The sequence below is a fragment of the Jatropha curcas genome, chromosome 1, assembly GCF_041381405.1.
Source record: "Jatropha curcas cultivar XTBG-Jc1 chromosome 1, XTBG_Jcur_1.0, whole genome shotgun sequence".
Classification (NCBI taxonomy): Eukaryota; Viridiplantae; Streptophyta; class Magnoliopsida; order Malpighiales; family Euphorbiaceae; genus Jatropha; species Jatropha curcas.
The window spans coordinates 776,122-801,264 of NC_143151.1; the positions used below are offsets into that span (position 1 = coordinate 776,122).

The 25,143-nt window shown below is 32.6% G+C and overlaps 2 protein-coding genes across 2 annotated transcripts; both read left to right on the top strand.

The window, feature by feature from the left end:
• Positions 1-483: 483 nt before the first annotated feature.
• Positions 484-12,514, top strand: LOC105629308 (importin beta-like SAD2). The gene is made up of 22 exons (XM_012210874.4): positions 484-790; positions 1,035-1,170; positions 1,283-1,370; positions 1,565-1,714; positions 2,515-2,677; positions 3,297-3,481; positions 3,568-3,741; positions 5,247-5,392; positions 5,473-5,596; positions 5,684-5,864; positions 6,053-6,212; positions 6,297-6,338; positions 6,558-6,676; positions 6,798-6,996; positions 7,648-7,779; positions 8,082-8,185; positions 8,361-8,540; positions 9,570-9,709; positions 9,853-9,992; positions 10,107-10,261; positions 11,385-11,511; positions 11,602-12,514. Exons 1-22 carry the CDS (start codon positions 701-703, stop codon positions 11,760-11,762), a joined length of 3,096 nt encoding a protein of 1,031 aa, XP_012066264.1. The 5' UTR covers positions 484-700; the 3' UTR covers positions 11,763-12,514.
• Positions 12,515-20,100: 7,586 nt separating this feature from the next.
• On the top strand, positions 20,101-24,228 carry ATPMEPCRD (Plant invertase/pectin methylesterase inhibitor superfamily). Its single transcript, XM_012210872.4, has 2 exons — positions 20,101-21,205; positions 23,065-24,228. The coding sequence occupies exons 1-2, from the start codon at positions 20,143-20,145 to the stop codon at positions 23,751-23,753; spliced, it is 1,752 nt and encodes a 583-aa protein (XP_012066262.2). The 5' UTR covers positions 20,101-20,142; the 3' UTR covers positions 23,754-24,228.
• Positions 24,229-25,143: the final 915 nt, after the last annotated feature.

Sequence of the window (25,143 nt, forward strand, 5' to 3'; positions counted from 1 at the left end):
AAATGATTACATATAAACATTTAAAATAATAGCATTATTTTTAATTGGTTATGCAAATAATAAAAATATAAAATATTATAGTTAACATTTTCATCTAGCAATACTATATTTGTACTTGTAAAATCTCCACTATTGTTAAACGACACATCCTATAATTAAAAACACTAATTCTAAATAAACTCATATCAAACCAAATTAATATATTAATAAATTAAATAATTAAATCAAATCATATCAAGTGAAAGCCTAATTAGAAAAATATGCTATTAAAATGATAAGTTGATATACCAATGTTAACTTTTTAGGAAACAGATAAAAAACACCAATACACACCTGATTATTGTCTCTCAACGGCGTTTTCAAACGGGTCGAACCCAGAAACCCCAATCAACTCGAGTCAGGATCCGAGTCAACAGGGTAGTAATCGAGTAGCGACAATGTATTTGTTATGTTCTGGTTAAACTACCGTAAACCCTAGTGATTTAAATACTCTGCGCTTACTAGCTATCTCTCTCCGCAACCCTCACTCTCTCTCCCCTATATTTTCTCTTTCTAAACCCTTATAGACGCCATTTTATTGGCGTTGAGCACCATCCAGGGTTTAGATAGCTGTTCAACGTCAATCTCTATTCTCGAATTTCGAGTTTCGAGTTCAATTATCTGCCTTTTTAGTTGATATACTTTGTTTGATATCCCAAAAATGGATCTCCCTAGCCTAGCTGTTATCCTCCAAGCTGCTCTAAGTCCCAATCCTGATGAACGCAAAGCTGCTGAGCAAAGCCTCAATCAGGTTTCCTTATTTGGCCCATTGGTTTTTGTAGTTTGGTTAGAGTGGTTTTTATTTTACTTAATTTGAGTTGTGCTTTAAAGATGATTGTTTTTATATGCTATTTATTTTGGTTAGTTTATTTAATTCTGATTAGTTTGATGTTGCTTAAGAAAGGAAGAAATTTTTATCGTGTTCTTTCATTAATGATGCATAGTCAATCTGGGATTGGCGTAGCTAAGTTGTGGCAATTGTGAATGTTTTGCAGTTCCAGTACACGCCTCAGCATCTGGTGAGGTTGTTGCAGATCATCGTCGATAATAATTGTGATATTGCTGTGCGGCAAGTTGCTAGTATTCATTTCAAGAACTTTATTGCGAAGAACTGGGAACCTCATGATCCTGGTATCCTTATTTCTATTTCTAAATCCTCGAAGAAACTATACTTAATTACATTATTTACATATCTGTGAAGTGCAATAGACTGATAGTTATGTGCAATTGTTTTATGATGTAGATGAGCAATCAAAGATATCACAGAGTGATAAAGGCATGGTGAGGGATCACATCCTTGTGTTTGTTGTGCAGGTTCCTCCTTTGTTGAGGTACAATTTGTTGGATGTCCTACTATGTCATTGATTAGGATTTACTTTGTTAGTTTTCGGCTTTTTCCAGTGTGCATACAGCCTTCAGTTTTCAAGTTGTGTTTTCTTCTTGTAAATTTGTTTCGCAAAAAATATCTTTTTAACATATGCTCTTTGATTCTACTTGCTCTGATATCAAACGGCTTGATGTACAGGGTACAGTTGGGCGAATGCCTGAAGACAATTATCCATGCTGATTATCCAGAGCAGTGGCCACGTCTCTTGGATTGGATCAAACTTAATTTACAAGATCAGCAAGTTTATGGAGCTTTGTTTGTGTTGCGCATTCTTTCTAGAAAATACGAGTAAGGATATGCTTATGGTTTTCTTTTCTTTTCTTCACTGTGAATATAATATGATTATTAGGTGTTACATTTTTTTAGGGCTACTGATAAAAGCAAAAGCAATCAAAAAGTGCATCAACTTTTCAAGTATTTATTATAATCTTATCTAACTATCGTTATATATTTGACATTATGGACTGTCAATTTAATTGCAATAGATATGACATTTTTTAGGGTTAATGGTCAATCTGATTGTCCCTAATACTTTTAATTTTTACCATTTAGTTCATAAATTGAATATTTTGTTTTCAATTATGCACCTACCAAATACTAACATGGCATTGCAGTTGAGGAAAACACTTCTTGATTTAAATGAAATGTATTATTTCTGAGTCCTTGTGGCTATCAAGTGGTGGTGTTTTTGGAAAATTCTCCCCCACTCAACACAGTCGCTTAAAATGCCTTCTGATATTCACTGTTTGCAGTTTCCATTTGATGGCTTTAAAGCTCAGGAGGGTTTCATTTTTCACAAATCATTGAGTTGTGTTAGATGTCCATGGATTATTTAAGTGGGATATTTTAATTAACTATTTATGCATCCGAAATTTAAAAGTTAGGGAGGTGGGGGCTAACTAAAGGATGTTCTGTCCGTTTATTGAATATGATACTTTCAGATGTGGCTGTAAATGCACCAATTTAGTGTCTGATTCTATGGTTCTCAATTGATCATTGTTCATTTTTCATTACTGACGATGAAAGTACCAAAATATGCATGGATCATTGTTTCTGAAATCTGTCTTCTTCTTCTTCTATTATTTCAGGTTCAAGTCAGATGAGGAGAGGACCCCTGTTCAACGCATTGTTGAGGAGACATTCCCGCATCTTCTCAATATTTTCAACAGGCTTGTCCAGATTGCAAACCCATCATTGGAAGTAGCAGATTTGATCAAACTTATTTGTAAAATATTCTGGTCATCTATATACGTGAGTTTGATATTTAATAGCAGACTGTTCTGAAGATCGCATAATAGATGATGTTGTGATCACAGCGTCTTATGGCATGCCTTTCATGCCTGGCTTATGGTCTACTTCCTGGTTGACTATTTAATGTCTGTTTAGCTTCTTGTTTGCTCATTTGAGGTGTTCTCCAAGTCCCTTGGGAACTTTTTATTCCATATTTGATTTGTTTGTCTCTCTTTTGGATTAATATTATTACCATGGTGAAACTATGCCCTCTTAATGGTTAAGGACATAATGTTGTCATAGGTAGACATGCTGTAAATTTCTTCATTTGCAGGCCATGATACTTGGAGAAGCAGTGGGGTTCCTTTGTATTCAAATGGTTATGGCCATCAGTTATGTCGGTTGTGTGTGTTTGTTGTCAAAATTTGTGCTTAAAAGGAGTTTCTTGCTTGATGAACTACACCATGAATGTTGCTTCCACAACCATTTGAATTAATTTTTTGTGTTGAACTTCAAAGGAAATTGTAATGAATTATCTTTTCAGTTGATAGTTTTATGAGCATCCATAGGAGTGTTTTTTTTTTAATATTTTTTGGGGAAGGGTGATATTCATATCGTGTCTATTTTCATTAATTTTCAGTTGGAGATTCCAAAGCAGCTATTTGATCCAAATGTCTTCAATGCTTGGATGATTCTTTTCTTAAATATTTTGGAGAGACCTGTTCCTGTAGAGGGTCAGCCTGTAGATCCTGAGCTAAGGAAGTCATGGGGCTGGTGGAAGGTGAAGAAGTGGACAGTTCACATCTTGAACAGGCTGTACACGCGGTATATTTCCAAGAAAACATAGATTTTGAATATTTGATGGAGACCTGGAGCTTGTTTTTGACTTCTGGCCATCTAACTACGTACAGGTTTGGAGATTTGAAACTTCAAAACCAGGAAAACAGAGCTTTTGCCCAAATGTTGCAGAAGAATTATGCGGGAAAGATTTTGGAGTGCCACTTGAATCTGCTGAATGTGGTACGTGTTGGTGGTTATTTGCCTGACAGAGTTACCAACCTAATTCTTCAGTATCTAAGCAATAGGTAAGTGCAATTTATATTCATGTTACCTCCTATTATATTTTGGCACATCTTATCCCATTCTATGTATTCTTTTTGTATCCCAAACTGCTGTCTTAAACTTTTCTATGGAATCATCATATGAACATTTGTATTATTGGGAAGAAAGAGACATTTGTTTGTCATTCGCCTACATGTTCTGAGCTCTGACTAGTCTAAAGGATGCAATTATATGCTTGCCTGCACTATTTGGCTGCATTTTAGGAAAAATTAGAAGGAATTGTGATAAGGAGTTGTCTAGGATTAGGAAGGAGTTCTGGATATTTTCACTCAGCTTTGCTTCTTGCATCCCCTCCTCTAGGCTTTGGTGTCAATTAATAGTTTCAGATTCATTTGTCCTGGTAGCTGAGCACCATATTGGCAAATGCATTCCTGGAGCAATATGAGGTATTCCTTCTTTGGCTTTCGGAATTCTTCCCCATGTTTGGGGAGGAGGCTAATTAAAGAACGGATCCAGTCATTAAAGGTAGTTGTATTGTCCTTAGGTATGATTAATCTTCAATGGTAGCCACCCAAATGAAATCAAGGAGGAATATCTATCAAGGGTGTCGGGATATAATCTCAACCAATCTCCATGGATAAATTGAAATTTATGTTTGATTACAACGGAATCATAACAAGCCTCAGTATTCTCGGTTCTTTATTGCCATTCTGATGTCTTTCATTGCAAGGGTTGGAAAAAAGAAGCTCATGGAGTTACTGAAAAATAAAAACCTGTGATATAATGCATCTCCCGAAATTCTTGAAGACCTAAGTCTTCTCTATCTCCTGCCCCTGCCAATAGTGTGCCATTGCAGTATCTGAAAGGTAACGTCAGAAATCAGTCTGAAGTAGTGGTTTAATTATTTTTGTTAAGATGGTCCAAAGCTGGACAGTGAATGCAGCTGATATGGGAAGAATTTACATTTGTATGGACAAAATAAATGGATTGGGATTTTGATGGCATGGTTTGTCATTTCATCCACTCCTATGTGGTGTGCTTTACTAAGCCCTACCCTCTGTATTGTTTTCCTTTTATAGTCCATGTCATCCTAACTTTTGCAAGATTTGAAACTTAAAAGAGTGGTGCATCTTTTTCTTAATATTTCTGGCTGGACACGTTACAATAGAAATTGACATGTAAGCAACTCTTGTTTATGCATCTTGAGGACTGTCCTATGCAGAACCTAGAACATCAGATCATGACTGTGTCCGGATATTCTCTCTTTCTAATTTTGATTTTGCCTCCTATCATGTCTTTCACCAATGTTCTACTTTTTGTTTGTCTGTGAGACTTGAGTTTTTACATACTGTAGGGTGGATGTACTCTTGTTTATGAAGCATCTAGCTTCTATGCTTTTTATACATTGATGCAGTGTGCATCATTTATATAAATATTCTTAGTTTTTTGGTTTTTTGCACTGCCCCTACAGTCTAATTTTGAAGGGTATTCTTGTAATGCTTATTTTCATTTACTGATTTACATGCAGTATCTCAAAGAATAGCATGTACACTCTCCTGCAACCTCGTCTTGATGTCCTTCTTTTCGAAATAGTTTTTCCTCTTATGTGCTTCAGTGACAATGATCAAAAGCTTTGGGATGAAGACCCCCATGAATATGTTAGGAAGGGTTATGGTGAGTATTAAAATCTACACTCCGTGCTTAAAGAAATTAGAATTCACAGTACTGATTTTGCTTAACTGCTTTACTGTAAGATATTATCGAGGATTTGTACAGTCCTAGGACTGCTTCTATGGACTTCGTCAGTGAATTGGTTAGAAAACGTGGGAAGGAGAACCTTCAGAAGTTTCTTCAATTCATCGTGGAAATTTTTAAGAGGTATTCTTTCTAGATGAAGTATGCAACAGCAAGCCTAGAGAAGATCAGTGCTCTAAAGGGGCCATCTTTCTTTTTTACTTTATGCAGGTATGATGAAGTACCATTGGAATATAAGCCCTATCGACAAAAAGATGGTGCCCTACTTGCTATTGGTGCACTTTGTGATAAACTGAAACAAACTGAACCCTACAAATCTGAACTGGAACGTATGTTAGTTCAACATGTTTTCCCTGAGTTTAGCAGTCCTGTTGGTCATCTTAGAGCAAAGGTTGATCTTCCCTTTTCTACTTTTTTATTTTTCGTTCAATTTAATTTTAGCACTACCTGCGTTTATCTCTTACTACCATGTAACCTAAAATTTTGAAGGTTGGAAGTTGTCCTCTTTCTGATTTTCCTTGGAGTTAAAACTTATTCTCTTGAAGTATCGACTTATTATTTGGTTATTGTGGATATTAGGCAGCTTGGGTTGCGGGACAATATGCCAACATTAACTTCTCAGACCAGAACAATTTCCGTAAAGCCTTGCACAGTGTTGTTTCTGGGTTACGTGATCCAGAGCTTCCTGTTCGTGTTGATTCAGTTTTTGCATTGCGAAGCTTCGTTGAAGCGTGTAAGGGTATGTAGTGCTAGATTCTCTGTTCTGCTTTTGCTTCTGCTTCCCATTTGTTTATTTCTCTAAGGGAACATGCTCATGATGCAGACTTAAATGAAATACGCCCCATTCTTCCTCAACTACTTGATGGTATGTTGTTCTAATGACTGTGTTATTAACAATCTTTATTTTGTGCATGAATACAGTATTTCAATTGTGAACTTTATGACCATTGTTTGTTTCTGATTTATATCACTGCTTTTTTTTTTCTTTTTCAGTCAGCTCCACAGAATTTATAAGATAGACCAATTACCTTAAGTTAAAAAGATATTGCAATTTAGCTCATTTTCTTAACCTCCTTTCCTGCAGAGTTCTTTAAACTAATGAATGAGGTAGAAAATGAAGACCTCGTTTTTACTCTGGAAACTATAGTGGACAAATTTGGAGAGGAGATGGCACCCTATGCTCTAGGTTTATGCCAGAATTTGGTAAGGAAACACAGGTCTAGGTTTATGTCGGAATATTGTAATGCTTATTTTAAATTTTCTGTACGAACATTCGATCGAATTTCTATTCAGCCTGAGAGTCTTATGATCTTTGCACCTTCAGGCAGCTGCATTTTGGAGGTGTATGAACACTGCTGAAGCTGACGATGAAGCTGACGATCCTGGTGCTTTGGCAGCTGTTGGTTGTTTACGAGCTATAAGCACAATTCTAGAATCAATTAGCAGGCTTCCTCACCTTTTCATCCAGATTGAGCCAACTTTACTTCCTATAATGCGCAGAATGTTAACAACTGATGGTCAAGGTGGGTATTCCATGGCACATTTACTTTCTTTTCTTCTGTGTGTGTGGAAGCAACTGTGTCTCTGTTTCGGTTTCTTGGGATGTCTGTAACTTTCACGCATACTTGTGATAAACTCTTAAGTGCTAATTGGAACTTTCTGGATACTTTGCTTGTGCACGATAAATTATTGTCCAGGTCTAATGAGATTATTTTATGATGTTTGAAGAGTGAGCAGCATTGCCCTTTTGCAACAATGGTTGTAAGAGGAGTTCTTGTATGAAACTCCAAGTAGTATACAATATACATTCTCATTAACTTAATGGGATTGTTGCACTAGCCTTCTAGGAATAATTTTATATTGTATCGCAGATTGTAACATAATTGATGTTGTAAAGTACTTTTATAATCTGAAAGAGGATTAAATGTGTTTGTGATATGAACGTGGACCAAACGCTTGTTAGTGTATTTGTTCCATTTGAAGTAATTTCTTCAACTTAGGCTGATTATAATGCTTACCATTAGATATGGCTGGGTTTCAATCATTCGTTAATGCATTCTATAAAAGCAAAAACTTTATGATCTCAGATGGCCTTGTTGGTAGATTGTGCCTGTTGTTTAGCTGTTCAGTTTTTCAAATTAATGTATCTGTTTTCTGGCTATTTGTTTGTACAGAGGTTTTCGAAGAAGTTCTGGAGATTGTTTCATACATGACCTTTTTCTCGCCAACAATATCTCTGGATATGTGGAGCCTTTGGCCGTTAATGATGGAAGCACTGTCAGATTGGGCTATTGATTTCTTTCCGAGTATGTGCTCACCTTAATGCTAGGAGTTATTCCCCTGTTTAGAATGTCTTAGATGTAATTACTGTAATTAGTATCTTATACTTCTAGTTGTTAATAAAAACTTAGCAAGGTATAGTGTTGAAATCCATCCCCCCTCTGTCTCTTTCTCTCTGTCTCCTCCTCCCTCTAAAGTGTTCTATTTGGACAGATTTAAATTGTTGCTTGTAAGTTGTAATGCTGTGATACACTAACCTGCTTCAGACTGTATCTTCTTTGATGAATCTTCCCTCTGTTAGTTCTTATGATATTCAATGTTTATGCAGATATTCTGGTTCCTTTGGACAACTACATATCAAGAGGAACTGAACATTTCCTTGCATGCAAAGATCCAGATTACCAACAGAGCCTTTGGACTATGATTTCATCCGTGAGTTCTTTTTGAAACATTGAGAATATTCCTTTGGTCCTTTGGTACTTGTTTGCATGGCTTCTGCGAAAAATAACATTTTCTTGATTGTTTTTGTTGGGTTTAATGAGTTATCTTCCAATCTTATTTCCTCCAGCTAATCTGGTCCATGTCTTTTATATTCTTCTTTCCGCAGATCATGGCAGATAGAAATTTGGAGGACAATGATATTGAGCCGGCACCAAAGCTGATTGAGGTGGTTTTCCAGAACTGTAAAGGCCAGGTGGATCACTGGGTTGAGCCTTATCTAAGAATCACTGTTGAGCGGTTGCAAAGAGCAGAGAAATCATATTTGAAATGCCTTCTCATTCAAGTGGTAGGGATGAGGAATTGTTACAATGTTACTTCAAGATGCTCATTCTGTTATCGTTTTCAGCACATTTCAAGTGCAAAAGTTCTTATATCCTGCTCCATCCATACATACTAATGCGTGACCAACCACCCCAAATTTTGCACATCTCTTAAGAGTACCCTTCTCCTTTGTTTTCAAGATGGTTCAAACAGATATTTGCCAGTGCCTTAAATTCTTTATCGAACTTATCATTGAATTTGTTAACTTGCTCAATTAATTGACGAAGCAGAATAAGGCTGAATCCGAAGACATTTCCCTAAATTCAAGCCATTCAATTATTCTTTTTTCTTTTATCAGATTTATTTAATGCATTGATAAAGTAGGTATAGCTGCAAATTCTTCTTGGTGGTTGTATTTGATGTCCTGTGGAAATTTTGGGAACTTGATTGTTAAGGATGGCCATTTGTCATGTAAGATTTGGTTAAAATTCAGATTTTTTTTTTTTTTTTTTTTTTTTTAAGTTTGCTTTTAGCCCTACATTTTTTATGGTTAGGTTACTGAAGGATCTCATGTGCCATCCTACAAGTCCTAGTTAAGTGGGACAGTAGGGAAGCCATTTACTCTTGATTATGTGGGCTTCTTTATAATAATTCAATTCCTAGTTCGGTAGATATATTTGACAAAATTAATGAGAGAGTATCCAGCTACACTCTTCCTTTGTATTTCTGTATATAAATGTCTTAGTAGATAGAATAATTTTGGGCAAAGTTGCGAAGGAGGATTTAGCAGTTTTAGATATTTCTATAACTCTAGGACCTAACCTGAGTAGAATAGAGCATAATTTCGGACTGATGGTGAGTGGAGTTATGGCTACATTGGGTCTGTCTGGTTACATTTGCAGTTGTTGCATTAGCAAGCTAATCTGTTAGAAATGAATTATGAATACATTGATTCTGTTTGCGTGTCTGCTTACACATGCATCATAATGTTGTTGTTTGTTGAAGTATTGAATTGAAATTCCTTTTAATGAAATGCATAATGTATCTTGTGCAGATTGCAGATGCCCTTTACTACAATGCAGCTTTGACGCTAAGCATATTGCAAAAACTTGGTGTTGCCACTGAGATCTTTAACCTTTGGTTCCAGATGTTGCAACAAGTGAAAAAGAGTGGTGCACGGGCTAATTTTAAAAGGTAATCTGTTGTGTGCTTCATTTCTCTGTCCCTGGGCTTTAGGCATGTGGTAAATTGGCAGGTTGGGTTATTAACTTTAATGCAATTTCTATGTTATACTATTATGTTGGTTTGGGTGGCTCATCTAAGTATGTCTGGCACAGGGAGCATGACAAAAAAGTTTGTTGCTTGGGTTTGACATCACTACTTGTGCTTCCTGCGAATCAATTACCAGGAGAAGCCTTGGAGCGTGTTTTCAGGACCACTCTTGATCTCCTGGTTGCATACAAGGAACAAGTTGCAGGTCTGTCGCTCTTGGTCTCCCCTCTTTCCTTCCAGCCCCTTACACCTTTAGTATTTCTTTATTGTAAATTCATTGCAATATTATTATTCTCATGGGTATTGTGTGAGTGGATAGAAGCTGCAAAGGAGGAAGAAGTCGAAGATGATGATGATATGGATGGTTTTCAAACTGATGATGAATATGATGATGGGTCTGACAAAGACATGGGAGTTGATGCTGAGGATGGGGATGAAGCTGACAGCATTAAACTTCAAAAGCTAGCTGCACAGGTTTGTACATGTCTTTGAATATCTGATTATTGGACGTCCCCAGTTTCTTTTTCTTTTTCTTTTTCTTTTTTTTTTATTTCTATTGAACCTCATTTTCTTGAACATGTGGGCACCACATGTCCTTGATGTCAGCTTGGTGTTAGGAGTGATTTCACTAATGTGCTTATGGTACTCAGTTTCAACTGATGTATCAAATTGCTCTCTGATCCAAGAACAAATGTTTGTTTTGCATTTTTATGCATATGCAAAAATGTATTTATCTTTGGAAGCTTTCCATTTTCATTTGTCCATGATACATCTTTTGTTTTCATTCTGTAACTTTGTTCACATTGTCTTCATCAATGAAAGATCGGTTTTTATTCCTAATTATGTACTGTGAACTTGTTGTGAAGAGGTTTATCCTAATAGAATGCTTGTAGTTAAAGGTGAGACTTAAAATTTGAGAGTTCAAAGGTCAACTTCTGAAATCCAGCATTTGGTGGAGTATCGTCTGATAACTGCTTTAGCTTCAAAAGATTGTACTTGGTGGATATATGACTAGCCAAATCATTATATTGGGAACAACCGTGATCCTTAAATAAAAAAGGATGTGCCAAACCAAGTTAATTTAAGTGGCTTTACTACCTGTGACTATGCTTTGGGTCTTTGAAAAAAGGTAGAAATAAAAAAAAAAAGAATGTTGCCATGTTTCCTTGATCAGCTACTGTAGCTCTGCCATTGCTATATTTTTGCATCATCAATTCATTATCATTCATTTTAAGCCTGGTATCGAACTCTTGACTGTTCTATTTTCTGATGCCATTTGAGAGTTCACGTTATGATTTCAGTGGTTTGGCATGGAATGCTTATTGAGTTTGGTTTTCAAATCAAAGTGCTTTTTAGAACTTGCCTTGCACAGTGATGAGCTAGTTGTTGCATCTGTGTTTTAACCCTCACTACATCAACTTTTAACCATCTTAGACTTTGTGGAATACTGTTTTATTTTGAGGAGACCAAAATCTATGGATTCTCTTATCCTGTTTCTATACCACTGGTAGATTGATGCATCATCTTAATTTTATTAATTATCCTTGGCTTAATCACTCATGTTTCTCTTGATCATTCATTGGAATATTCATCTCAGGCAAAGGCTTTCCGACCACATGATGAGGACGATGATGACTCAGATGATGACTACAGTGACGACGAAGAGTTGCAATCACCAATTGATGATGTGGATCCTTTCATTTTCTTTGTGGACACCATCAATGGTGACGGAACCTTTTTCTCTATCGTATATTTGGTACAAATCCAATTATTTTTGTCCCTTCTGACATACTAATTTGTTAATTTGAATGTAGTCATGCGAGCATCAGATCAATTGAGGTTCCAGAATCTTACACAGACGCTGGACTTTCATCACCAAGCAATTGCAAATGGTGTTGCCGATCATGCTGAAAAAAGAAGAGCAGAGATCGAAAAGGAAAAAATGGAAAAGGCATCGGCTGCTGCTGCATCATAAACTTAAGCCTTGTATACAATGTGGCTCAAGTTTGTATTGGTTTCTCGTTAATCGCATATTCGTTCATCTGGGGGAATATTCCATAAGGATGAGAGAGTCATTGCCAGTCTATTTGAAGCATTTGGTTGGTTCAATGGTCATGTAGATCATCAGTCGGCCCTGAACCACTTTCAGGTTCAGATTATCAGTGCATTGCATGCCTGAGTTCCCATTTGCCTTGTATGGTTTCTTGGGGGGGAAGGGGTATTCTTTGTTCGGTGAGTGTCCAATTCTATATCAGAATAGGCCCACCTCATGGTGTTTGTATTTCCATTTTCTTTTCTTTTTTTTTTTTAAACTTATTTTTTATACTTTGAAAATTATTTTTGTGGGGATCTGGTGCTGTGTTAGTTGCCATGTCTTGCCTCCTGGTGGATATTGGCATTTGATCCCTTAGGACATCCTTTTTTTTGTTTGGAGATTTTCCGGCGCATAGTCAAGCAAGTTGATATGGATGGAAATCGTTAGGGGTGCTGATGGCTGTAATGATAATTTTTGGTCAAGAGGTAGCAAATATTCTTTTTTTTTTTTTTTTTTTTTTTTTTTTTTTTTTTTAAAATCTATCTTTATAAAATTTTGTAATCAGTATAGTCTACGAATGCTATAGAACATTGGTTTTGGAGCTTTTAAGGTTAGCAATGTTGCAAGATTGTAAACAGTTGAATATTCTTTATATAATGGGGCTTAATGAAGAGGGAGAAAATTGGTTTGTACGTGATGGCTTCGGCTTCTGATTTTCTATCTCTTTTTTTTTTCCTTGGACTGTTTACTTTTATGCATGTATGCATACTGAAACAAAGTTAGGGTCTTTTTAATCTGTATTCTTGATTCTTGAAAGTGGTTCTAAACATTTTAGTTTTGTTAAAAGTAAATTCAGAAAAAACAAGTATTTGATAAACAAAATAAAAATATTTCACATAAATAAATTATACCATGGCATATAAATAAAAAATGTAAATTTTATATTAATAAACATTGTTACATAGCTTTTATAATTTAAATGTTTAATACAAATAAAAATTAACTTTATCGAAAAAGCTTTAAAATTACAGTTCTCCTTAAAAATTGTATCGGAATCGGATTTGCACAACTCTATCGGAGTGCTCCAAAACATCGTTGGTGAAAGAATTAAATTTTTAGTTTGATTGCGGTTATTTTAAAAAAAACTGTAACCTAACAACTGGAACCGTACCGGTACCGGACTTGCACAGCCCTAGTAGGCAACATCAAGTCCAACTGTCTCGCACTTTCGTGATTTTTTGATTCGCTTTTATAATTCTTTTCATGGATTGAAGATGAAAGGTACATTGGATAGGCAATGGTTTGAAATTATTATTCTCCAATGTGTCAATTTCCTACTAGACAGAAAATGAGATGGAAGAGAATGAAAAACGAACCAGAAAAGAAAGTTAAAAAAAAAAAAAGTTGATGCAGACCTAGTTGGAAAATGGAAAGAGATGAGAGGCACTATATATAAAAGCCAAGACCCAAATAAAATAGGACAAATTAATATTATTACACATTATTTTTTCCAATAATTATGGTTTTCATAAGTATTTTTTTTTTATTAGAAAAGAAGCATAAAAGTCAATGTGGATGGCTTTTGTTTTATTGATACTTTATTCTGCTTGGAGAAGAATCTTCAACTCAAAATCATGAACAGCCAAAGCATCTATTGACAAAATTTAGATTAGCATTTACAAAAATATTGATTGATTGCTTTCTGTTAGTTGGTTGAAGATTAGCAATGGCCAAGCTTTTTTCTTTTTTTTGGGTAATGCTTCATTAGATGAAAGGCCCACATGGGATGAACCAAACAAAAAAAAAAAAGAAAGAAAAGAAAATAAGAGTTCACAATAAATTAGCATAGAGTTAATAAGTCAATTCCTCAAAAATAGTATATTAAAAGCAGCTTTTGCAAACCAATAACTCTCTGTTTCTATCAATTTCCTAATAAAAAGAACTTTAGCCCACATGACCTCCTTGAGTATGATGATGTTCCGACATGAGAAAAGAAAGATTATCACCCTTTCACCAATTGTGGTGATTGAATTTCCTTTTTTCTATTTTTCATTTATTATTGATAGAAAAGGAAATTTGAAGTGGACTTAATTACGTTATTCCACATGTAAAAGTTATATGTTGTTTTTATAGCTATTTAAGTAGCTTTTCATAAAATGTAAAAAATTATATGTTGTCGGAATTAATCTTTCATAAAATGCTATTTTAACCTTTAAAAGTTATTTCAAATACTATGTTAACGAACACTATAACCGGTCAAAACGATAAAAAATACTTGAAATATTGTTGCCGAATAGAGCCGGTATATCTTGTGATTTCAGTTAAAATTTCTCTTTGAGAGAAACTTGAATAATCAATTCAGTGAACTAAGCATGCTTGGTGGAATCCACCTTATGTAAATATTTTTCCATGAAAATCTGATATAAGAAAATTATGAAACAATAAATTTCTGTTTGCTTTCTGTAATGTAAATTAAGAAATGTTTGAAAATATGATTCTATCACATATTTGATTTCCTTCATTGGAGGGAAATTGCTTTCTTTATATGCTAGCTTGGAAAGCCTCTAATAAAATCCCAATTATTCAACCCATCTGCACAAGAATTAGCTATGATCAATCTTCACTTCCAATGCTCTTGTTTTAGATTTTATAATTTACAGTATTTTTGATGATTTTAATTTATTTATAAATAAAATATTATTCTTTAAATATATTATAGTATAACTACTTGAAAAAAAAAAAAAAAAAAAAAAAGAAGAAAAGTTTGAATGCATCTGTCATCAAACAAACATTAACTTTTAAATTCAACAGTCATGGTACATAAATCATTACTAGAATGGAAAAATACATGCAACACCAAACTTATAGTCCCTTTACAAAATTTAATTTTTTTTTCTAAACATGAATATTACTCATAATATATAAATTACAACAAAAAAAAAGAAAAGTGTATTCAATTTTTTTTTTCTTTTCTATTTTTGAGTTTTTCTTTTTAATACGACGTACTTTTGCTAGAATAAGGTCTAATTAATTTTCCCAAATTTGGATTTTATTCAAAATGTGGTTATAAAATAATTAGTCAATTAATTGGTGTTGATTAAGTAATTTTCAATATAATTAATAAAACTAATTTTTCTATAGATAATATTAAACTATTAATCTTCCAAACTACTAGAAAATGATAGATTCATCCATTTAGGGAAGTTTTATGATATTAACCTTCTACCATCATTAGGTTTTTTTTTTTTTTTTTTTTTTTCAATTTTTCAAACATATAACGGTATAGATTCCAAAGTTTCTACTAATTGATGGTAACAAATGAAAATACTTTTAAGAAATAATAAAATAAATAAATAAATAAAAGCATGAAAATGATGGGAGTACGAGAAAGGTACTTGAAAGTTATAAGTTGGTAAATCTTACTTTTGGTACTTCAAATATCTACTATTTCAAAAGTGACAATTTAAATCTTTGAAATTTGCAAAGTTGTTTAGAATCCAATGATTATAATGTTAAAAAAATTAAATTAATTTTTGATTTGATTGAAAATTTAATCACATGCATGTGAATTAATAATTTCGAGATCAATTGAAATTACCACCTCATTTTTACTGTTTAGTAAAATTATTAATTTATCCTTAAAGTTATAGTTTTGTTAAACTATTTAACCATTTCGCTTAAAAAAATGTCATTCTTGTAGTAAATACTCTCATATATTTGATTATTGGGGCATTTACAATTAGTCCCTCGCATTTACTATTTTTTTGAATAATTAACGGCTAAAATATGCATTTTTGAATTGAAGGACTAAATAGTTTAACGTAAAAATCAATTATTTTAACCAAATATTAAGAACGAGTTAGTAATTATGATCAAACTTTAGGGACTAAATAGTTAATTAACATTTTATGAAGTATTCCATTAAATGACATAATAAGATGATATAGGAGTGTAGGTAACAAGCTAGAGAGAACACAAAAGGAAGAAGGAAACACTTTTAGGTATTGGGAGATAAGGATTTGAGCAAATGAGAAATTGGGAATTCAAGTGGGAAGGAATATGACCTTTCAACACCTCATTTCCAATAGTGTTCTTGATGATGGTAACCTCACACCTAATTATGAGATTATGAGAATATTTAAAGATCAATTTGTGTGGTGGAATTTGCAATTCCACATTATTTTCAGAGACTACTTAAAATAGACGTTGATTACTACTTTCAACAAATTAAGATAAACCCACATAGCTATCCCCTTCAAGCTAGCTAGGAGATATAATAATGGAAGAAAAATAACACTTCATTTCAACTTTCTTAACCATTTAACATATATAGAAATAGGGGTGGCCACGGTTCCGGAACCGCCGGTTTCGGTTCCAGAACCGAACCGAAAATTAACGGTTTCGGTTACGGTTTGGAACCGAACGATTCCGGTTCCGGTTTCAGTTCCTCAATGGTTCCAAAATCAACGGTTCCGGCCGGTTCTTCGGCCAATTTTTTGACGGTTTCGGTCGGTTTCGGACCGATTCCGGCCGGTTTTGAACGGTTTTAGCCGGTTTCAGATGGAAGTAGAACCATTGGTTCTGACTGGAGCTGGAACCGCCGGTTCACGGTTCCAAAATTGGTGGAATATGAACCGAACCGGTTTGGACGGTTCCGGTTCCCACTGGTTCGGAACTGATGGTTCTGGTTCCGAAAACCGGAATTTGGCCACCCCTATATAGAAATTGGACTCATTGGAATATATATTCAAATGGGAATCATGAATAACCTAAATCATGAAATAATTATTAGATTTCAAAAATTTAAAGTATAATAAGAAATTCCCAGGTTTTGTGCTAAAAGAATGATTAATTTGAATTACATATAAAAAATGAAATTCAAGAAAATGATGGCTAACCAATCACATAGCTACATGCTTAAGGAGCAAGATATGGTCCATTAGGGGACACCATAATCTTGGAGTAGACAATTGTAATCCACCAGCTTAGTTCTGTTAATTAGTCATTCAATCCATGCATTTGGTAAGGGTATTAATGCCTCTTTGAATGTTATTATGAGCTGACTTAATTAGGTTTTGATTTCTAAATAATACCATAAAATATATTTGAATTTTGTAGGGAAAAATAAATAAATTGAAGTTCAAAAATGATTACAAAAACAATTGCTAGTATAAATATATTATTTTTAATTTTTATCCTTGTCTCTTGTTATTTCTACTAAATAATTATTCATTATATAAAGATAATTTAGTTAATCATGGAAAAATTCAGGATTTTACAAGAATTTTTATAAAAATAAAGGAATATTTTTATGTAATTGGCCACAGATAAATATTGTTTGAATTGACAAAAACCGAAGAGACAAAAAGGAAATGGATAAGAAAGAAACAGAAATTAGAGAAAATTATTACTAACAGGGATAAGACACAAACAATTAATGAGTCTTATGGCAAGTAACGTGTCCTTATAGTAATATTTAATTGTCTTTTTGAACACAATAATTAATTATTGATAAACTTAATTAAATATCACGTGCAAATAACAAAAAAAAGGGGGGTGCAATTGAAATTAAACAACTGTAATTCTCAATCCCATAATCTTGAAGTCGGCTTTAATTATTTAAAAAAAAAAAAATCCACCTTTATATGCTTGAATTTGAGCTCAGCTCATTTCTTAAATGGGTTCCATAAGTAGACTCAGTTTCTCTTATTAAACTTATAAAATGAGTTTCTCTTATTAAATTTATAAAATAAGTTCGAATGAGTTTTTTTTTTTTTTTGAGTCGAGCTTTAAGTAGCTTATTTAATATTTTCAAAATAGTAGGAATTGTAGTCTGCCCATTATTTAGAATGAACATAGCGGGTGACTTGTCACATAAACTAAATAATAATTAAAGGATAGAGAATAATAATATTTTTAGATAATTATGATATTTTAGTTCAGAAATTAAAAAATAATATAAATATTAATTCAGAGATTAATAAAAATAAAATAATAAAAAATAATTCAGAGATTAATTAACTTCTAGAGATATTAAAGGATAGAGAAGAATAATATTTTTGGATAATTATCATATATAATTCAGAGACTAAAAAATAAATAATAATAATAATAATAAGTGGCGGCATAGGAGGAGAAGTGGGCACACTATTTTTTGGCTATGAGAAGTAGAAAATTTATAGCCCCACGATGTGACCCCATGGATGGTTCTCTATGTACTTAGCCAAAATTAAAAAGTGGTTAGCTTTTCTAATCAATGAATTATTAATTTTCCTATTCATAATTAGTTTTAATGTCAATTTACAAACTTCAAGTTGCATTATTCTTCATGGAATGATGAACCTATTAGTACACTACTACTTTTGTTAGATAATACAAAAACAGAATAGTAAGTTAATCTTTCAACTTTTTTTTTTTTTTTTTTGACAAAAACCGTATTCCGCAATAGTTTTTTAAGTAGTTTTTAAAATTTTAACAAATGTTATTTTTTATAGTGCTCGGTAACATAGCGTTTGAATTAACTTTTAGAGATTTAAGATAACGTTTTATAAAAATTAATTTCTGTAACGTTTAACTTTTAGCAGTTAATGAAAAACTACTCAAACAGCAAAATAGCTAATTTTGCCGAACATACCCGATATATGATTATGTTGGTTACTATTAAATGATGGTGATCATATTACATAAATTCCTTATAGTACGACTACAAGTGCAATGATAATTTAGAGACTATTTTTTGTTTTTATTTCTATTTTTTGGAATTTCTGAGCTTAAATCGACACAACTAATGTCCTTCATTTCAACGTGATTGACATAAAATTATTATGTCAATTAAAATTTCAATATTCAAGAAAATTGTTGTTGGTATAATCAAGTGGTAATGATTTTTTAATTGGGTACAAAAAGTAAATTAAGCTCTCCTATCATGATTATATTTTTCCTATACCATGAAATTTTGTATTGTTCACTTGTAGACATTTTACATTTTTCGATTCCCATAATTGCCTTGTTTAATTTAATAAAGAACTTTTTTTTTTTTACATTTTTCAAAAAAAAAAAAAAAATAAAGAACCTGCTATATTTTTTAAATATTAATAATTATCATGATATATTAATTATAGAATTTGATATTTTCAGGAATTTCAAAGATTTTAGATTTGAATTTTAGTATAATATTTCTATTATAAAATTTATTAACATGCTTGACAAAAAAGTTTAGAATTAAAGATTAAAAGTATGTTGAGAGCAAAGGATAGATCAAAGACAGTCGCCCCTATCAGTCAAAATCGAGGGTTTTAAAATAACTTGTAGAAAAATTAATGAGAAAAAAAATTTGAAAAAAATCTCTGTATTTTGAATAGTAAAACCTACGATGCTCAAACATGTACATAGCGACATGGAAACGAAATGATACAGACAGAACATATGATAATACTTGAATACATACAAAGGGAAATTTCTCCCCACTAGAACCAAAAAAATAAAAAATAAAAAATAAAAAATAAACAAAGAAGCTGCAATCAAGTTTATGATGTACAATGACTTCTAAAAGAGGTTTCAACTACCGTAGAGGGCAGCTTTAATACAACGACAATCAATTTTGTGTATATATATATATACACTAATGCAAACTAATTAATCATCCCCAGCTAGTAATTGCACTTAATTACGTCTTTCATGCTTTATTCCTCATCATCAAGACCAAATATCACAAAGCAATAAACTATTTTTGATGGAAACAAAATTTATTATATTAAAAATATGAGTCAAAAGGTGATAAATTTAGCATAAAAAATACAAATTATATTCAACTTTATTTGTTCGTGTAAATTGGAGAGGTTTCTGATTGATTATTAAGTTTATGAGATATAAATATATATTTGAATATAGCAAAACAATAATATTTCTTATTTGATAAATAATTTAGTTATTATTTTATTGAACACCACTTAACTTTTGATTTGATACATGAGACATGAAATAAATTTTCTTAACAAAATTCTAACTTTTTTTTTACGGCATAAAAATGAATATACAATGTGAAAAGAAATAATATGGTGATAGAATTTTCTTGTATTTTCCTCTTTATAGAATTTTATAGAGTTTTCTATTCTTACATGAATGGTTTGTTTAAGTTACCAAATAGAAAAGATGGATTTAACTAACATTTTAAATACATAAAATTTATCACTTCTTGGGTTCTTGAACTAAAAAAAGAAAAGAGAGAAAAAAGAAAAATAAAAGAAAACAAATGAACTTCCTATATATATATGGCAAAATAGAAGTACCAAAGCATCAATACTCAAACCCCAACCACAAAATGCACAAAATGGCAACCTTCTCCCATGCAAATCCTAATAACAAAAGAAACTCTATTTCTTTACCCATATTTTTCATCATCAATATCTTCTTTCTTGCTCCTCTAGCACAAGCTTATAGTAAAAATGACGCAAAACCTTCACAATCTCATTTCTCAAAGTTCTCTGCATCAGTAAATCCAGACAATAATATTGATCAACCCTCCATTTCTTCTACTTGTAAAAACATCCCTCACAAAGCTGCCTGCAAATCTCTTCTTATGTCACTTAAAACCACTACTACTCTTCCTAAAAACCCAAAAGAACTCTTTGACCTTTCTGTTCAGTATAGCTTCAAAAAAGTTCGTTCTGCATTGGAGCTAGCTTCCACACTCGGTCTCTCTTATCAAAGCAAAGAGCAGAAGACCCGTTTGGCTTCTGACGCTATGAATGATTGTATTGAGTTGCTTGAAGATAGCTTAGACCAACTTTCCAATATTAATAGCAATAACAACAACGACAATAATAATCCTATTAAAAGCCATAGTGATATCCAAACATGGCTTAGCGCTGCGCTTACTAATCAAGAAACATGCATACAAAGCCTTCAAGAAACTAATAAAAAAGTTGAAACAGGAATAATGGTTTCGACGGCGAGAAATTTAAGTCATTATATAAGCAATTCTTTAGCAATATTTGTATCTAATCATAATACAGAGGACTTTATCAATGGCCGGAAACTTTTATCGGAGGATGAGTTTCCGAGTTGGGTATCTCCGTCCGAACGGAAGCTTCTAGAAGCTTCTATAGGGGAGATAGAGGCACATGCGGTGGTTGCAAAGGATGGGAGTGGAACACACGAGACACTAGCGGAGGCCATTGATGGAGTGGCGCGTTCTTTGGCGGGTAATGGTGGTGGGGGTAGAAACGTAATTTACGTGAAAGCTGGGACCTATCAGGAGAATATTAACATTCCGACAAATCAAAAGAACGTTATGTTAGTTGGCGACGGGAAGGGTAAAACGGTCATTGTAGGTAGTAGAAATGCTGACAATGGTTGGTCAACTTTCCAGTCTGCTACTGTGGGTAAGGATTATAAATTTCGCTTTCTTTGTTATATTTTATTTATTTCTACAGTATTTTTTTTTTTAGGGAATAATTTCACTTTTAGATGGTCGTTGTCAATTGTCTTTATCAAAATTAATTATGTCAATTATATATATATATATATATATATATATATATAATTTTGTTAAACCGGTTAATTTCACGCATGCTGCTGTTTGCATATCTGCTAGCAGAAGTTGACCCTTTATAGAATAGTAGACTTAAATTTTGATTTCCAAAATTTCTATTAATATATTCTTTCTTGATAGTATTTTAAATATTAAAAATAAATTATTTAATTATTTAAACATTTTTGTAACTAGAATGCATGGAATCCACAATATCCAAAGATGAAAGCAAGATGTAGTTAATATTTCTATATCATGCATCATTATTAGGATTTTCTGCTAACAAACAATCAATAATACGTGCTATACAAGTTATAGGTGATACCTTAAGTTTAAGGATATAAATTTGGAGACAAGCTATACAAGTTATTTTTTGAGGAAAGAAATTAATTATATATAAGCTATAGAGTAGTAATTATTTTTATGAATAAGGGATTGCTGTAGGTTGCTCTCAGAGACAGCTGGTTTCTCCAACGTTTGGAAAATTCTTGTTACGCAAACTTCGACCTAAAGCAAATTGTTTTCTTGCATATAGGTCAGCCCTTATATATGTAAATTATAGTTTTTAAAACTAGGCTGAATTTCAAGATTATTCCTTTATTTTGGGTCTATTCGGTAAAATTAGCTGTTTGAATAACTTTTCATAAAATGCTAAAACCTAAATATTATATGAGTTAACTTTTTATAAAACGCTATCTTAATCTTTAAAAGCTAGTCTGAATATTATGTTACTGAATAACTTTTTAAGTGTCGTTCAGCGTTTTGATGCTATTTAAAAGATTGTTGTAGAACACAATTTTTGCCTTTTTGCTTTCTTTTTTTTTTTTTTTTTACTATTCTTTGATTAAGATATACTTGACAACGAAGCTTTATATAAATTATCTTGACTATTCTTTTTAAGTGTCGTTCAGCGTTTTGATACTATTTAAAAAACTGTTGTAGAACACAATTTTTGCCTTTTTCCTTTTTTTTTTTTACTATTCTTTGATTAAGATATACTTGACAACGAAGCTTTATATAAATTGTCCTGACTATTCTTTGATTAAGATATACTTAGAAATTGTCCACTTCAATGAAGTGCATGTGAGCTGGAAGATTTAATGTCCTATGACATGATAGAGTGAGATGGTCTTTATGTCCTATTAAGAGAAATTTTAAAATTTTCTTTTCAAAAAATAATTAAAATTTGGAGCACAAAAACTATTTAGGTTGGCTAAATATAATGGTGTGTCTTTCTTTGAAGTATTGTCCTCCTCATGCACCCTATGGGGCACACCTTATCCAATGTTATTGATTTCTGAATATTTCATGTCTATTTGTAAAAATATTGTTTTAAAAAGCACATTTTTTAATTTATTTGTTTTTTTTCCATATTTTTGTACATAGGCGCGGAGCTAGGACAATTATTGAGGGAGTCAAACGAAAATTTTTAATCCTTTAAGGACTAAATATAATTTTTCTATATTTTTAAGAACCAAATACAATTTTTATAAGGATTTTTTTTTTATTATTATTATTTCTTAGGGTGGCCAGAGTCTCTTCAGTCCCCAAAAAGCTTCGCCCCTGTATGTGAATTTTAAAATGTTCTCATAATCTATTAGTTCTTTTCGTTTAGGTTTAAGATTGAGTTTGAATTTTTAAACTTGTATAAACTTGTATGAACTATTATATAAACTTGTATGAACTAATATTCTGATTGTGTTTGATCAGCTGCCATGGGAGATGGATTCATAGCAAAAGACATAACATTTGTAAACAGTGCAGGACCAAGCAAACACCAAGCAGTTGCTCTTAGGGTTGGATCAGATAGATCAGTAATCTTTCGTTGCTCAGTTGAGGGTTATCAAGACAGTCTCTACACTCATTCTAAGCGTCAATTCTACAGAGAAACTGATATCTATGGAACAATAGATTTCATATTTGGAAATTCTGCAGTAGTTTTCCAGAACTGTAATATTTTCGCCAGAAAAGCTTCTTCAGGTTCAAAAAATTACGTAACAGCACAAGGTCGAACCGACCCTAATCAAAATACAGGCATTTCAATCCACAACTGTAAAATCGGTTCAACTTCTGATGCTTCTAGTTCACAAGTCACATACCTTGGAAGACCTTGGCAGAAATTTTCAAGAACTGTTATCATGCAATCTTTTCTTGATAATTCTATTAATCCTTCAGGTTGGTCTCCTTGGTCTGGAAATTTTGCCCTAAATACACTTTTTTATGCAGAATATATGAACTCAGGCCCTGGAGCCTCCACTTCAGGTAGGGTTAAGTGGGCCGGATACCGTGGGATCCTGACGGCCGCCGCTGCTCAAGCTTTTACCGTTGGTGGTTTTATTGATGGTAATATGTGGTTGCCTTCTACTGGTGTGTCTTTTGATTCAGGGCTAATCGGTTGAAATTGTTGTCACAAGTGTTTTTCTAGGGTATAAACCTTATATTGTAATATTAAAAAAATAAAAAAAAAAGACTGTCTCTTATCTTTTGGTTTTCTAGGGTTTTTTTTTTTTTTAGTTATACTTTCTTGCTTGTGTTTCAATTTCTAGCTTGCACGTGGAACAAAATGGCATATATATGTAAATATATAGGTTGATATGTCAAGTTCATATATGTTTTTTCTTTAAGAAAATGTAAACGCAATTGCATATATATATACATATATGTATAACTATTACCTGTAGAACCATGAGAGGCTCATCTCCGATCGAGTTCAAGCAGTAGGCCCATTGGGTCTAGTTTGCAATCTTGCAGCGGGACCAAGTCCATGAGCCTAATCCGCCTGCCTGCACAAATTAATGGGCCTGTACGACAGTGGAGAGGCCTGGCAGCTTGCTTGTACTTATTATTCCATTAGAATAAAATCTTTGTGAAATATATTAGGTTGTGTCTCTCTTTCTTCTTATCTTTTTTCTTTTTTTGGGTTTATAGCACATTAGATTGTATTTTAAAAAAAATAATAAATACTTGTGATTCAGAATAGTGATGCACTCTTTACAATAAAATTATTTTCATTTTATCCCTAATTTTTGGTGAAAAATATCATTTTTAATCTTATACGACTAAATATTTATTTTAATATGTACATTTTTGCAATATTCAACTTCTAAACATGTTAGACATGTGGAGCTCAATATTGACTTACATGTAACATTACTCTCACTATAAATTTGTCTTTTACTTACTTTATTAAATATCTTCCTATCAAATATCACATCTGTCGTATTTCTTCGTTTCATGTATTTTATTTTAAAAGTTTATGATGATGTATAAAATATTTTTTAAAAAACTTATTATTTTTTAAAAATTAAAAGTGCTTAAGGCCACTTGATTTGATTTGAAGTGGGTTTTACATAGGGGAATTAGTTAGACCATGGCCATTGAAGCATCTAACCATCTTAGCCTTTACGTGCGTGTGAAGGCATAATTTGTGGGTGCAAAGTTTCTAATTAACAAAAGCCAATGCAATGATTTTGAATTACTTAAATGTAAGGTTGAGGCTTAAAGCAGCAATTTATATGTGCATGCGAGCAGTTAGGTAGTTAAGTGGTCTAAATTGGTTAGTTAAACGTATGTGTACCCCCATAGCAATTAGGGACCACTAATCTTAATTAACTTGATTAGCTACAAATTAAAAATGTGATTAGTCACTTAGTATTTTGTCTTATGCCTTCTTTAGGAAATTCTATATTGCATCAATTGAATATGAAATTTATATCAATTAGTTGTTGTGTTGTTGTGTGATTGATTCCTTTACTATTCATCTTTATTATTTGTAATAAATATATATAT

Coding starts and splice junctions, on each gene's coding strand:
- LOC105629308 (XM_012210874.4), top strand. CDS start 701: ATGGATCTCCCTAGCCTAGCTGTTATCCTCCAAGCTGCTCTAAGTCCC. Junction 1,715..2,514: donor ATTCTTTCTAGAAAATACGA/GTAAGGATATGC, acceptor CTATTATTTCAG/GTTCAAGTCAGATGAGGAGA. Junction 11,512..11,601: donor CTTTGTGGACACCATCAATG/GTGACGGAACCT, acceptor ATTTGAATGTAG/TCATGCGAGCATCAGATCAA.
- ATPMEPCRD (XM_012210872.4), top strand. CDS start 20,143: ATGCACAAAATGGCAACCTTCTCCCATGCAAATCCTAATAACAAAAGA. Junction 21,206..23,064: donor TTTCCAGTCTGCTACTGTGG/GTAAGGATTATA, acceptor GTGTTTGATCAG/CTGCCATGGGAGATGGATTC.